Source organism: Entamoeba dispar, genomic scaffold (genome assembly GCF_000209125.1).
Source record: "Entamoeba dispar SAW760 scf_1105229461889 genomic scaffold, whole genome shotgun sequence".
Lineage (NCBI taxonomy): Eukaryota > Evosea > Mastigamoebida > Endamoebidae > Entamoeba > Entamoeba dispar.
This window is the reverse complement of record NW_001854918.1, coordinates 42,157-51,355: the sequence shown is the minus strand read 5'-3', so window position 1 is coordinate 51,355 and position 9,199 is coordinate 42,157. Positions and strand designations below refer to the sequence as shown.

The 9,199-nt window shown below is 24.9% G+C and overlaps 4 protein-coding genes across 4 annotated transcripts, besides 12 other annotated features; all 4 read left to right on the top strand.

The window, feature by feature from the left end:
• The first annotated feature begins 137 nt into the window (after nt 1-137).
• Nucleotides 138-238: a microsatellite.
• An 82-nt stretch (nt 239-320) lies between these two features.
• On the top strand, nt 321-2,096 carry EDI_313350 (uncharacterized protein; the record flags this gene model as incomplete). Its single annotated transcript, XM_001739026.1, has 1 exon — nt 321-2,096. The coding sequence occupies one exon, from the start codon at nt 321-323 to the stop codon at nt 2,094-2,096; it is 1,776 nt and encodes a 591-aa protein (XP_001739078.1).
• Nucleotides 1,600-1,622: a sequence feature (AT_rich).
• Nucleotides 2,092-2,220: a sequence feature (AT_rich).
• A 2-nt stretch (nt 2,221-2,222) lies between these two features.
• EDI_313340 (serine/threonine protein kinase, putative) lies at nt 2,223-3,974 on the top strand (the record flags this gene model as incomplete). Its single annotated transcript, XM_001739025.1, has 1 exon — nt 2,223-3,974. One exon carries the CDS (start codon nt 2,223-2,225, stop codon nt 3,972-3,974), a length of 1,752 nt encoding a protein of 583 aa, XP_001739077.1.
• Nucleotides 2,370-2,404: a sequence feature (AT_rich).
• Nucleotides 3,975-4,122: 148 nt separating the features above from the next.
• Nucleotides 4,123-4,182: a sequence feature (AT_rich).
• Nucleotides 4,183-4,214: 32 nt separating this feature from the next.
• EDI_313330 (GTP-binding protein YPTC4, putative) lies at nt 4,215-4,906 on the top strand (the record flags this gene model as incomplete). The annotated part of the gene is made up of 2 exons (XM_001739024.1): nt 4,215-4,220; nt 4,274-4,906. 2 exons carry the CDS (start codon nt 4,215-4,217, stop codon nt 4,904-4,906), a joined length of 639 nt encoding a protein of 212 aa, XP_001739076.1.
• Nucleotides 4,907-5,248: 342 nt separating this feature from the next.
• Nucleotides 5,249-5,292: a sequence feature (AT_rich).
• Nucleotides 5,293-5,494: 202 nt separating this feature from the next.
• Nucleotides 5,495-5,516: a sequence feature (AT_rich).
• A 36-nt stretch (nt 5,517-5,552) lies between these two features.
• Nucleotides 5,553-5,625: a sequence feature (AT_rich).
• Nucleotides 5,626-5,697: 72 nt separating this feature from the next.
• Nucleotides 5,698-5,726: a sequence feature (AT_rich).
• A 40-nt stretch (nt 5,727-5,766) lies between these two features.
• Nucleotides 5,767-7,290, top strand: EDI_313320 (uncharacterized protein; the record flags this gene model as incomplete). The annotated part of the gene is made up of 1 exon (XM_001739023.1): nt 5,767-7,290. One exon carries the CDS (start codon nt 5,767-5,769, stop codon nt 7,288-7,290), a length of 1,524 nt encoding a protein of 507 aa, XP_001739075.1.
• An 874-nt stretch (nt 7,291-8,164) lies between these two features.
• Nucleotides 8,165-8,230: a sequence feature (AT_rich).
• Nucleotides 8,231-8,716: 486 nt separating this feature from the next.
• Nucleotides 8,717-8,752: a sequence feature (AT_rich).
• A 174-nt stretch (nt 8,753-8,926) lies between these two features.
• Nucleotides 8,927-9,017: a sequence feature (AT_rich).
• The last annotated feature ends 182 nt before the right edge of the window (nt 9,018-9,199 follow it).

The window sequence follows — 9,199 nt, the reverse complement described above, 5'->3', positions numbered from 1 at the left end:
TACATTCTACTTCCCATGGTATAGACATTTTATTTGTTTTTACGTTCCATGAACACTTTTTACTTTAACTTCTTTTTTTTGATCAGATATTTCTGTCAAGTAATGTTAATACAAAACATTATTGATGTAAAATCTATAAAAATTAAAAAAGAAAAGACAAATAAAAGGAAAAAAAGAAAGAGAAAAAACATCAAGAAGAGAAGGAAAATAAAACTAGAAAATAGATAAAAGATAAAAATAGATTATAAGATTCGCCTTTAAACTAGAAAAGAAAATATTAATAGATTTGTAAAAAGTACTGAATAAACCAAATAATAAAAATGTCTAAAACACCGAGAGAAAGAGCAGGAAGAGAACCAAAAATGGGAAAAGTAGGAATGCTTACCATTCAATTTGAAGATTGTAAGGGTAGTGCATTAGGATATATTGTATGTGATGTTGACCACCTAACATACATTACTACAAAAAAGAAAGCAAGTAAAACATTAAAGATAGATGAAACATTATATTTTCCAATAAATAGTGCAAGACCAAACATTCATTTCTTTTTATATAAACCACGTTTAATTGGAAGTAAATGTGTTGGATTTTATCAATTAAATATGGCAGATATAAAAGAAGGTGATGAAGAATTACATTACGTTCAAAGCATAAAGAAACCTAAAAACATTCTTGAGCCAGACATTGGAGAAGTTAGACCACCTGAAGAAACTGGAATGGGAAATGATAAAAAGAAAAAAAAGAAAGAAAAAGTATTACCACAATTTAAAGTTTCAATGAAATTTACACCAATTCCAGTAGAAGAAAAAAAATTAGATGGAATTGTTCTTGAAGGAGAATGGAAAAAAGGATTTGATTCAGGAAATATTATTTCAAATCCTAGATGGTATGAAAATCCACAATTTTTATTAACATTAACAGGAAAATTACATATTAAAGTATGTTTAAAACAAGATAATATTAATAATAGAGTTACATTCTTTATTGTTAAATATGACCAAGTATTTTATGAAAATAGACCATTAACTTTATTTGATCCAAATGAAGTTATTAAAATAGATGAAAATTTCTTAAATACTATGGCTTCTGATAATATTGAACATTCATTTGAATTGGATGCTGGTTCTTATGTTATCATTCCAACTAATCTTAATAGAATTTCTAGTATTAATCCAGAACCTTATCATGGTAAATTCAAAATTGCTGTTTCAACAGAACATATGGAAGCTATTGAATTTATTCCAATTGATTATAACAAACAATGGAAATTCTTTGAAGATAGTAAAAAGTGGACACAAACTAGTAATGGAGGAGCTGATAGAGGAAGTCCATATGAATTTTATCATAATTACCAATATGTAATAGAAACCAAGAAGGATACTAAAATGTCTATTACCATGGAACAACCTGATAATAAAAATAAAATTGGGTTTTATCTTTTTGAAACAAAACAAACTGATAGAAAAGAAATTGATTTTGGTGAATTGGTTGAAGAAACTTCAAACTTGATTTCAAATGTTTGTGTTGGAAAGAATTTTAAATTAAGAGAAGGTAAATATATTTTAGTTCCATGTACTTCAGAAGCTGGAGAAGTTGGGGAATTTAAATTAAAAATTTATTATGAAGAAGAAAGTGTTATAATTAAAGAATTAACAAAAGAATGGTCAAACATTGTTTCAGTTAATGGTGAATGGAACGAAGGAACAGCAGGAGGAAGTGTTGATGATCCAGATTCATTTATAAAAAATCCACAATATCTTATTAAAGCAAAATACAATAAAGAAGAATGTAAAGACATTATCATTTTATTATCACAATTTATTGGAGTGTCAGGAAAGATTGAAAGTATTGGATTACCAGTATTTGTTAATCTTGAACAAAGGTTAGATGCTGATGATATAAATGAAGATAATTTAGTTAATTTACCAGAGGCATGGGTAAGAAATAGAAATGTATTTACTTGTTTTGAAGTCGATGAAGAAGATGGATTAGAAGTTATTGTCATTCCATCAACAATGAAACCAAATACATTTGCTAATTTTAAAATTACTATTTTAACTGATGTGAAAGATGTGACAATTGAGGCATTAGAATAAATTTAATTTCTTTCATTTTTCAATATATTTTTAATGATTTTATTTTAATAAATTGTTTATTTGATTCAAAAAGAAGAAAAATAAAAAAACCCTAAAACAGAAATAAATTAAATAAATAAATATTCAATGCAGAATCAACAAAGAAAACTTGATGATGAATCATTACATATTATTAAAGAGTTACAACAAATACCAGAGAGTAAAAAAAATTTTTTAACAGAAATATATTTTGATGTAGCAATAACATTTGGTAAAAGAACAGAATATCGTATGTTATATTTTAATTTTAAAACAAGAAAAATATTTTTCTTAAGACATGCAAAAGTTCGTGAAGAAATTTTATTTTCATCATTATCACAAGTTGGACTTGATGATAAAATTAAAATTATTTGGAATGACCTTTTTGGTAATGCTACAACTCATTACATTATAACACAGTCTTATAGTGATACTGTACAAATATTTTATTTATTAAGAACTTTATCTTTTCATCCTCTTTCTAGATTTTTTGAAGAAGATTTTAAACATGATATCGTTAAAAAAAAATATTCTGTTAAATGTAAAAAAAGAGGTCAAACTGCTTGGGCTCATAGACAAATGATTATTTATAATGGAGAGTTTATTTTATTCGGTGATAATCCTCATGTCCCTTTAACTATCTGTCCTTTATCTTCTAAAGTTTCTTTTAATATTCATGCTAATTATATTCTTGAAATTAATACTGCAATTAGAAAAATTATTCTTTCTTTCTCAAATGATCAAGAATTAAATATGACCTATAACACTTTAATGACTTGTGAACAATTCATTCGCCCTCCTGTAATTATTAAAGTTCGTACATTCACTTCAAATAAATTAGCATATTTAATTAATAGTTGTAGAGATATATGTATTAAAAATATGTTATATCCTGATGAATGTGTAGAACATTTTGCAATTTTATGTGAAATATTACGGGCTGTCACAAAAAAACGATCTGTAACACAAGGAAATAAAAAAGAAATTATGATAGAAGAAGATGAATATTTGAAGAAACCACAAACCGGTAAAAAAATAATATACCCAGAAGATGAATTAAAACAATACTGTTTGACTGATGATCCTAAAAAGTATTATAAAAATTTTATTTCAGTAGGTAAAGGTGGATTTGGAGATGTTTATAAAGTTCAAAGAATGGATGAACAAGGGTATGTTGCACTAAAAGTATTAAAACATTCTGTAGAAGAACGATCAGAAAAAATGGGAGTTGAAGTTGCTCGTATGAAATTGTGGAATCACCCAAACTTAATCAAAATGATTGGGTGTTGGTTATTTGGTAATCAAGTATTTATTTCTATGGAATATTGTTCATTAGGGACGTTAAAAACAATAATAAAAAGTCAGCCAATGCCATTACAAGATATAGCTTATGTTATTCAATGTTCGTTAAAGGGGTTAGAATATATTCACAAACAAGGATTTATTCACAGAGACATTAAAACTACTAACATCATGTTAGATGGGAATTATGATGTCAAGATTATTGATTTTGGATTAGTTGTACGTATTAATTCTAACCCATCAAATAGGGCTGGTTCAAAATCGTATATGGCTCCAGAAGTTATTAAACAAATTCCATATAATGAGAAAGTCGATGTTTGGAGTATTGGATGTGTTGCTCAGGAGTTATTTGAAACACAACCCCCATATAAAGAACATGGAGTAATTAAAGGGATGTTTAAAACAGCAGTGTATGGAGCAGAGGGTTTAAGAGATATTACTAAAGTACCAGTTGATTTTGCAGACTTTATTAATAAATGTTTTATTTTTGAAAGTAAAGATCGAGCCTCTTGCACAGAATTATTAACGGTTTGTTGTTTAATTTTAATTTCCTTATAGGTAGATTATATTCATCTATAGTGTTCATTTTTTAACTTGTCTAATAAGTCTAAATATTTCCATTAAAATGTTAGTTTGTATAATTTTAAATTATTCATTTGTCTTTTCAGGTTGGTTTCATTTCCTTTAAAAATGATTGAATCTTCAGATTTTATTTTATTAACTATAAAAGGAATTTTAAATAAACTTTTTCAAAAAAAATAAAAATGAAAGAGAAAAAGAACTTCTAATAAAAAGACAATGTCAGTTTGTGGTTTTTACTATTTCTGAATTAAAAGATAACTTATAACTGTTTTTAGTGTTGTGGAAAGGATACAACTAAAGAACGAGGACAAGCAATTTTAGATATTGTTGATGCTGATACTATCTCAAGTAATACTTTTAATGAACCATCTCTTGATTATATTTTTAAATACATTATTATTGGAGAATTTTCTGTAGGAAAGACTTGTCTTCTGATGAGATTCCAAGACGGAACTTTCAGAGAAGAGTATGAATCAACTATTGGGGTTGAATTTGGAACAAAAAATGTTCAGATTCAAGATACACTAATAAAACTCCGTATTTGGGACACTGCTGGTTCAGAAAAATTTAGGTGCATTACTAGGGGATATTTCCGAGGATCTATTGGGGCTATTATTGTTTATGACATTTCAAATAGAAGCACTTTTGAACATATTGATGAATGGGTACAAGAACTAGAAAAGTATAACTCAAGTAATTATGTTCTTATGATCATTGGTAATAAGTGTGATTCTTCTCAACGTACAGTTACTACTGATGAAGGTAAGGACAAGGCCAAAAAACTAAACGCTGAATTTTTTGAATGTTCTGCTAAAACAGGAGAAAATATTGAAAAAGCTTTTATGACATTGACGGAACTAGTATTGAGAGATGTTAGTTCAGGAAAGATTTCATTAGAAAATAATTAAATAAAAGAAGGAGATGGTTTATTGACTTGACACCAGATATCTATGTCTTGTTTTGAATAGAATTAAATCAAAAAACAAGTTTTTGATTTGAATGAGAAACTGAAGTAATTTTAAAAGAGATTTATGTCTGTTTTTTATTTCACAATAGTTTGACTAAAAATAAATTGAAATTTCATGATAACAGATGACTTATTCATATCTATAATTAATATTGATTATAAAATGAAATCTTTAAGACTTAATTTTTGGAAAATGAAGTAATAAAGTAAATAGACTATACTCTTCTATAGTTATTTTATCATTTCTTAGAAGATTATTTAATATTTTTCATTCTGATCAATGATTTAAAAAATTTATAATAATTATCAAAATATATTTTATAATATCAGTGAATGATATATAAATTATTTTGTATTTTACATTCTTTAATTTAAGAGAATAATGATTGTTTCTCATAATTATTCAATTTCATTAATTAGTCAGTTATAATAAAATGGATTTTATTAAATTAGAAGAATGAGTGACACAGACAGTTCAAATTTAATTTATTTAGTTATAATTTTGAATAACCTTATTTATTGCAATTCCAAATAATTTAATTTTTAATATTCATTTCTATATGGTGTGTGTTCAATTTTTTCATAACAAATTATTATATTTATTTTATTTAATATTTCATTATATCTTTATTTATGATAAACATAAATAATTGATAATAACAGTGGATATATTATAAGCTAATGATGTAAATGTCAGTCAGAAAATCCTGGTTATCGTTTAAAGAGAAGAGGTAATAATTACTTATTTAAAAATAAAAAATGGAGTAAAATAGAACTAATAGAACTAATAAAAGTGAAAAGATGCAAGTAGAAAAAGTAATAGGAATTGAGGTTGATTATAACAAAATTATGGTGTGTTGCTATGATGGAAAAGAACATGAAATGGTTGAGTTTAATGGAAAGAAGTACTTAACACCAATCGTTGAGTTTGAAGATGATATAATTATTGGAAGAGAAAAAAATGATAGTGCTGTCAATGGCACAGTTATTGAAGAGGTAATAGGAAATGGGTGTGATATTGAATTCTTAGAAGAGGAAGTTTGTGGTCAACATGTAACTTTAAAACCTGAAATTAAATTAGCACTCATCTTTGAAAAATGTTTGAGTGAAATTCAAAAGAAAGAAAGAGTAAAGAAGATTATTATCTGTGTACCAAATGAAACACATGATGGGAGTAAAAGAAGAATAGAAGTAGCAGCAAAACTTGGAGGAATGAAAAACTTTGAAGTAGTTCGTAAAGTGGTTTCATTGTTTTCAATTATTAAAATAGATAATAATTTAGAAATAAATGCAAGACCATTTATTATAGTAGAAACAAAAGGTGAAGAAATTTATATAAGTTATGGACTTGTAAATAGAAAAAACAATAAAAAAATAATTGGAATACTTGAAAATAAAATAATAAGTAATGAAAATCAAGAAAAAGTTAAACAAGAAATTATTGGTATGATAGCACTAAGTCAACGTGAATACAGTGAGAATAAAATAATTTCATTTTTTGGAAACACTTATGGAATTACATCAGAAGAAATTAAAAAACATGGTATTAATGATTTTGAAATAAAAAAACATGAAATAGATGAAGAGCTATATTGTAAGGCTGCTGCAATGATCCCAGAAAATAATATTGAGGAAGATGAATTACTACAACAAAGAGAAGTTATTAAAAAGATAAACTCTTTAAATACCACAGCTGAACAACAAAATAATGAAAACGTAAACAATATAAAAAGAATGAAATTAGGATGTAATGAAATAATGACAACATCAATGTATTTTAATGATATTAAAGATTTTATTAATTTAGAAATAGGAATTAAAAGATTTCAAGGAAATATGGAACGATTTCATTTTAATCCAATTCCTTTAAATGAACATTCAAGAAAATTCTTTCCTAATATTGAAACATTTTATATTTATATTATAAGTGATGAAGAATTTGATGATGGAAGAATAAATAAAAAAATAATATGGGATAAAGTTAATTATTTAACATATTTACAAGAAAAAGAAGCAGGAAATATCTGTAAAAATATAGAATATACAAAAGAAGATAGAAATAAATATGGAACTATAATACCATCAGAAGTTAAATCACTTGGAGATGAATGTTTTAAAGATTGTACTACATTAACATCTATTACTATACCACCATCAATTAGGAAAATAGGAAATAGATGTTTTTATGGATGTTCATCATTAAAACACATTAAACCTCAACTAATGCCAGTTATAGAAATGGGAAAGAGTTGTTTCTATGGATGTGGTTGTGAAGAGGAGTTGAGACAAATGGAGGGAATCCCAGAAAATTGTTTTTCAAAATGAAAGATTTGGAACAAAAACTCAAATAGAATAAATTAAAAATGCTATTTTAATTGAATTCATTTTAGGACGTTTATCTTTATTGTGTTATGATGAGAATGATATTTTATGTATACGCAACTTTGCAATGAATATTAGAAATGATCAGTTAAATTGTTATCATATCTGGTATAATTATTGAAATATTCAAGAATTTCGATATTTATTTGTTATATTTAAATAATGTTTACATTCTTTTCATATTAGAGTTATTTATTTAATGGTAATACCATAATATTAGAAGTTAGATATGAGCGTTTTGAAGTAGTATATTTTATTCATTTAAGAAGTAGTAAACTTTAGAACAAATCCTGTAAATGATTAATAAAACAATAGAAAGGATATAAATAATTGACACTTTTAGTTGATTTAGTTAAACGTGTTCTCATAAAAACGATTGAATTTACTTTATTGGGTCAGAAGTATTCGTTTAATCATAATTTTATCGAAAGGCTCAGAATACAAGTCGAATATCATAACAACAACATTAATGATAAACGTATTCATTATCCTTAAATGAAACTAGATTGATTTAATGAAATGATTATAGGTCAAATAACTCAAAAAATATTCTAAAAGAAAGTTAATAAGACCACAGCACGTGTTAAATTAACAATGAATAAGAAAAAAGACTCATTACATAATTATTGAAAGAATATATTATTGAGAATAAAACTGTTTTAAATCAACAAAGAAATAAAATACTAACTAATGTTAAAGAAGATAGATTTTTCTTTAAGAAGAATTTATAAATGATAATCGAATTATGAAATCTCGAATCAAAACATATAAAAACAATGCTATTTAATTATTTCATCATACAGAAAAACCAACTACCATATAAATAAAAGAATATTATATTTAAATGTTGTTATGATAAATTAACTTAAATTTATAAAATAAACAATGGAGAATTTGATGATATTTTATTAAAAATGATATAGATAAAGAATTACTTATCATAATATATGTAATTGAAAGAAAAGATTGATAACATAATAACATATTGAATCATTTAAAAACACATGTTTCAATTTTAGTATTTTTCATGTTATTATGGACAGTGTTTAATGTAGAGATGAAAGTTATTGAAAGAACAAAATAGAAAATAATTTAACAACAAAATATATTATATATAGTTAATACAAAGGAATCAATTGAAATAGAATGAAAGAGAAATACTCTTTTGTCAATGAAGAATATATTATTAATTATATTGAATGAAGTGGTATTGATAAATGATGGAATAACTGAAAATAGAAAATGTGTGAAGATATCAAAATTGCAATGACCATTTTCATTAACTTAAATTAACAATGATACCCCCTCAAAGAAGGAAACACTTGTGTTTGTTTATATTATTTGTACATATGATAAAGACAAGATATTCAATAATTATTACAAAATATTTTTTTCTTAATAATTTCAAAAAAGTGAAGAATGGTCATTTAATAAAAAAGTTTGAAAAGCAGTCGTAGTTTAGGTGGTAAAACACTTACTTAACTTGCAAGTTCAATTTCCTTGTTAACAAGATGTGAGAGTCGAAGGTTCAACTCCTTCCGATTGCATTTTACTTTATTTGTTTTTTGAAATACATAACAAAAAATCAATAATAAAAATACTTTAATGAAACTAAATAAAAACTATTTTGAAACTATTATAAAACCTTAATAAATAAAAACATAAATATTCGGAATTATGTTATTTCAAGAAGAATACTTTAAGAATTACGAGAAAAGAAAACAAAATTACATCAATTAATAACAAAAATTAAAACAATATAGTTTTTATCGTGATAAATAACAAATGAATTGATAGTAAACAAATAGTAATGAACAATACATATACAAAGCTGTTGATTGAAATGTTTTAT